At 31.3% G+C, this 5,762-nt stretch overlaps 1 protein-coding gene across 1 annotated transcript in view; it reads left to right on the forward strand.

Annotated features, from left to right (window-relative positions):
• Window positions 1-1,531, forward strand: part of LOC102586872 (U-box domain-containing protein 25) — a 2,574-nt gene extending 1,043 nt beyond the window's left edge. The window contains exons 2-3 of the mRNA XM_006340361.2: window positions 6-288; window positions 714-1,531. Of these exons, the coding sequence (XP_006340423.2) occupies window positions 6-288; window positions 714-1,334 (904 nt within the window). The 3' untranslated portion in view covers window positions 1,335-1,531. The remainder of the gene's footprint in view (window positions 1-5; window positions 289-713) is intronic.
• The last annotated feature ends 4,231 nt before the right edge of the window (window positions 1,532-5,762 follow it).

Below are 5,762 nucleotides of genomic sequence, written 5' to 3' on the forward strand. Positions count from 1 at the left end.
CCCACCCTCCCCATTCCACTTTCCGATCAAACACCGTCACCGTTGCCGGCTCCGGCTACAGCTCCGGCGAGTTCGTCGGAATCTTCATCTTCTTCTAATACTAATTCACAGAGTTTTACTCAATGGAGATTTCCACTACCAAGTTCACCCCCAATTTCACACACTAACATTTACCCTCGAGAAACCATGCAAATTACTAAAATTGCCCCTCCTGTTTTGTACACTAATTTGGAGGAACTTTTCCACGTGGCAGAATTACAGCTCACTAGTTGTACTGATTTAGACAAGGTTTGTTCAATATAAATACTCACTCCGTCTTAATTTATATAATATTTTTCATATTCTGTCTTAATTTATGTGATATTTCGAGACTCAAATAAGTTTATAATCTTTAAAATACGTTGAATTTATTAATTATTGAGATTTATAAATGTTTTACGTAATTTTTAGATTTTATAACCAAGTTGAATTTGCTTTTTTCAAAATCACTTTTGAAACATTGATTAAGCATAAAAATAATGTTGAACATTTATATTTTTAAAAGTACGAGTTCAAAATTTAATATATTTTGAGATTTTAAGTGCTTTTTCGCTAAAAATATCCTTGCATGCGCCATGTTATGTTGAAAACATTGCACGTTCAGTAGAGTCTTCAGTAGAGTCTTGTTCATTATATTTTTATTGTTGATTTTGTATTTAAAATTTTTCAACAAGGTTAAGGCAATGTACTTGTTGGAACATTCACTTGTTCCGAATCCGGTGGCGGCGGTTGACGGTGGTGGAAATTCAGTGGCTTGCCCCGACACAGTGTTGAGAGGGGTAGTGGGGTGTTTAAAAGACAGGAGAGTAGCAAAATCAGCAAGTAAAGTTTTATTAGCACTTTGTTTGTCGGAAAATAACCGACACGTGGCGGTTGAGGTGGGAGCTGTCGGGGTAGTGGTGGACAGTTTGTCGGATTTGGACGTGGCGGCGGCGGAGAGGTCGTTAGCGGCGTTGGAATTGTTGTGTACGATGGCGGAAGGGGCGGAGGAGGTGAGGGACCACGCGTTGGCGGTGCCGATGATGGTGGAGGTTATGGGGAGGATGGACGGGAGTAGAGGGAAGGAATACGCGATAAGCGTTTTGGCAGTGATATATGGTGGCGCGTGTGATGGTGCACCGTTGGCGGCACCACCGGAAGAGGTGGCGCGTGCGGTTATGTTGGCTTTGCAAGGTGATTGTAGTGCTAGAGGGAGGAGAAAAGGGGCTCAACTTCTTAAGATCCTTCAAAATCACGGGCGACCCGACCCGACCCGGGATGAGGAAGAACCGGAGCCGGAGCCCCGAGTCGTTTGATCATGAACCTTTTTATTTAAATTTAATCAATAAGTATAATGCTTTGTTTTAGCAATTTTATTTCAGTTTTTAATTTGTGGTAATTAGTTTTAGAGTTTTATGTAAATATATAATATAAACGTACGTAAGAATTGAAATATTTATTTCTAGGAAATGTACTTTCTCGAGTAATACATTTTGATTGTAATATTATATTATTCAGACTTTTCAAAAATAATATTGTACTCACACGAATCTTTAAAAAATGTACTATTTTTGAGGAATTCATTAAGCACATACTGACATTTTTTGAAGAGTTCGAACTATATAATATATCTAATAGAAACCTTGATTTATTTATATATATATATATAGCAACATATCATGGAAATAAAAATTAGGTTAAACGAACAATTTTGCGCTCAAATGTGTTTATTTTCTCCATATTTACCAGAGCATTCTTTCTGTTTTGTCTATTTAAAAATTGAAGATCGATTTTATGATTCATTATACATATTTTTTTTAAAGTTATATGGTTCTTTTCATAGAAAATGGGTAAAACATAATAGTTAGCTAGCACATGAAGTGAAATTGCTTAACATGTTAAATTATAATTATTAATAAATTTTATTTTATATGCACTTGAATTTTCTTTAGAATTAATACTATATGATATATTAAATCAAATGAAACTTATATTAGATTTTGTGAAAAAAGATGTTGGATTTTTGTGACAGTTTCACGTGGGGGGGTGGGGTGGGTTGATAAAAATTGCAGTCAGTCAGTGAATATTATCAGTACTACTGAACATATTATTTTGTGTGTTTGTAGGTATCCATCATCAGTTTTTTTCCAAAAAAATGTTACAAAAACAGTCAAATTCTTAATGAATGTGATTTTATAATTTATAATATAAAAATAGCATGAATAAATCAGCTATTATAATTGTAATTTGTCAGATTAACACACTTTATTATTCTCTTTTGTATTTTATTTTATCTTTTAGGTTGATTTATGAAATTATACAGAATATATTATTGATCTAATTCATTCTTGTTGCGAAATTTAGTGTATGATAACGAGTTATATACTTGTCTAGTTTGTTCTCTATACTTACATATATTTTCTTATTTGGTTTGTGATATTGCTTGTATTTTTTTACAAAAATATATTCATAGAATAAATTATGAGAGCGATCTTAATAAAACTTAAAGGACGATAGTCTTCTGTCTCTAAGAAAAAACGCTCTGATCTCCTACGAGATTTTTTTCACAATTCTCATTACACATAGCTAAAATTAATCATGAGTACGATTGGTGGGTTGGTTGAAGAGGGGCCAATGAGGGTACTCTTCGATCACTCCATTTTTTTTCATATATATATATCGATCCAATAATAAAACCCATTAAGAGTTAGGTCTGGACAATATATATATATATGTTTAGTGCTTACAAAATCTCTATATATATAATTCAGTATTGAATTAGTCTTGTTAGGTTTCCCTTGGAGAAGGCTGCTCCAAGCCTCCAAACCCCATGAATCCCGTCTTGCCCTGCCTTGAACTAGAACTTGAAATCAGAACATATATATAACTATAAGAGAATGGTAAAATTCCCCTCATCTTTTTGCAAAAAGCCGCTTCATGGTGGTAAAGTCTCATCTTATTACGAGGAGATTTCGCAAAATTCTGTTTCCATCGAGAATTGAATTGACCTTTTTTGTATTTTGAAAAGAGAATCTAACATAGACACTTATGTGAATATACCGACAATTTTTTTTTAGACATGGCTATACTATATATATAGTTTGGGTAATTGTGATATTACATTTTGATTATTGTGATTGAACAAACAGTATCGTTTGCGTGGAAAAAATGCACATTATAATAATTAAGTATTTTTATATGTATAAAGCATGGATCATGTATGTTTTGGTAGTATTAATTTATATAACGATCTATATATCAAAATGAAACGTAACTGGAACGGAGTTTGTATTTTAATCCACTTAATTAATTCCTAATTTTTACACTATAGTACGTGTCTTAATTTCAAGCATATTAGAGGAACAACAAATTTTTCTACTTTGCTATATACGTCTTTATCACTAATTTAACTAGATGTTTGAGTTTTGAATTCAACTCGGATCTATATGATATGATGATCGATACACATAATTTATTAGAGGTGGATCTAAAATTTCAATTCTATGCAGGGGCGAAGCTAAGTGGGAGCAAGAGCAGAGTTTTGAAATTCATTTTGGTGAAAACTTAAACATTGTGTATTCAATGTTAAGATTTTTTGTTATGTATATATATATTATAGATGTTGATGTTGAACCTTATTGGCTTTTTCGCGTGTTTAGTTCATATATTTTAAACTTTCTTAGTAAAAATTATGGCTCCGCGCGCTACTAATTCCTTAATTTTAATATTCGAGTTTCTCAGATTGAACCCATTTATATGTATTAAAACCATGAATACATATCTACTACTTATTACAATTTTAATGAATTTTATACATAAATTATATTTATGTTGTGAACGATCTGGTACCGTAACACTAAATCCGCCTCTAAAACATATATATACGATTCACTTTCAAGATGTCTTGTAAAATACTCCTAATAAACACACGCATGTCGCATGAGACTCAAAATCTCATGCAATCGAATTTTTTTCAAGACATAATTAATATTGGAAATACTAATCATTATTATGATAATAAAAAGTGCTTTTCGATTTTATGAACCTTACGCGATATAAATAAATTTCGAATACCGAATAATTAAAAAAAAAAAATAGCAAGTGAATGGAATTTAGCAAGTACGTTTGCTCAGTTGCTTTATTCGTGACTTCGTACGTTTGCCCTAACCTGAGGTTGTCTTTTAACCAATTAAAAAGAAATATAAAAAATAAAAAAATCAAATTTATTAACCCACTCGCATATGAGAGCGCGTAGAAATACGATCTTTCAATCTCACACGCGCGTAGAAATGAATATGATGTGGATATCCACCCAATACGTTTGAGTTGTCCAAACACTAAACAATGAAAATTTATTAATTCCAAATTTACCCTTTAAATATTTTATCCTCATATCTCGATTGAATTGGTCCGATTAATTTAGATATGTGTCACGTAATAATATCATTAGACGTGGAAAACTCTACTAATTACGTTTGAGTTGTCCAATACTAAACTACGAAAAATCACTAATTCCAAATTTACCCTTTAAATGTTTTATCCTCATGTCTTGATTGAGTTGATCCGATTAATTTAGATTTGCATCACGTAATAATCCTTATACAGGGAAAACTCTCCTAATTATGTTTGAGTTGTCCAACACTAAACTATGAGAAATCATGAATTCCAAATTTACCCTTTAAATATGTTGTCATCATGTCTTGATTGAATCAGTCACATTCATTCAGATTTGTGTCACATAATAATCATTAGAAGGGAAAAACTCTTCTAAGTACGTTTGAGTTGTCCAAAACTAAACTATGAGAAATCACGAATCCAAATTTACACTTTAAATATGTTATTCTCATGTCTTGATTAAATCGGTCAGATTAATTCAAATTTGCGTCACCTAATAATCATTGAACGGGGAAAAGTCTCCTAGCTAATTACGTTTGAGTTTTCCAATACTTAACATTCCAATTTTACCCTTTAAATGTTTTATCCTCATGTCTTGATTGAGTTTATTCGATAAATTTAGATTCGCGTCACATAATAATTATTAGATGGGGAAAACTCTCCTAATTATGTTTGAGTTGTCCAACACTAAACTATGAAAATGCACTAATTCCAGATTTAACCTTTAAATATTTATCCTCATGTCTTGATTGAATCGGTCCGATTAATTCAAATTTATGTCAGGTAATAATCATTGGACCAAAAAAACTCTTCATATTAGGAATTTCTCTAATTTAGGATGAGAGCATGTTGGGACGAACCTAGTGCATCAGCTATATATGGTTTGTACGTGTCATAACTTTGGCTTTAACGTTGTATATTACAAATATAGATGGATATATTATAGTAGAGTTTCGAACTAAAATACATGAAGTTTAAATTTTGGATCTATTATGTGAACATAATAGATCGAATATTGAAATTGAGAACCAAATCGAATATTGAAGTTTTTGATAAAATATAATCAAATAGAAGAATCAACTTAGTTTTGTTTGATTTGACTTTTTTATTTTCAATATTTATTTTCACCCCCAAGTCAAGAATGAAGGAAACTTATTATCGATCTATCTCACTACAATTCTCGACGATAATTCTATTTTTGTATAACATTATATATATAATGAGATATTAAATATTAACGTTATTAGTATATTATATATATTCGTTATAATTGAAGAAAAATACTAAAGTAAGGATTGAGAAGTTAAGTTAATTAAAGAGATGAAATATGGTATCAAACTTTATTCTTT

The sequence above is a fragment of the Solanum tuberosum genome, unplaced genomic scaffold (assembly GCF_000226075.1).
Source record: "Solanum tuberosum cultivar DM 1-3 516 R44 unplaced genomic scaffold, SolTub_3.0 scf00017, whole genome shotgun sequence".
NCBI lineage: Eukaryota > Viridiplantae > Streptophyta > Magnoliopsida > Solanales > Solanaceae > Solanum > Solanum tuberosum.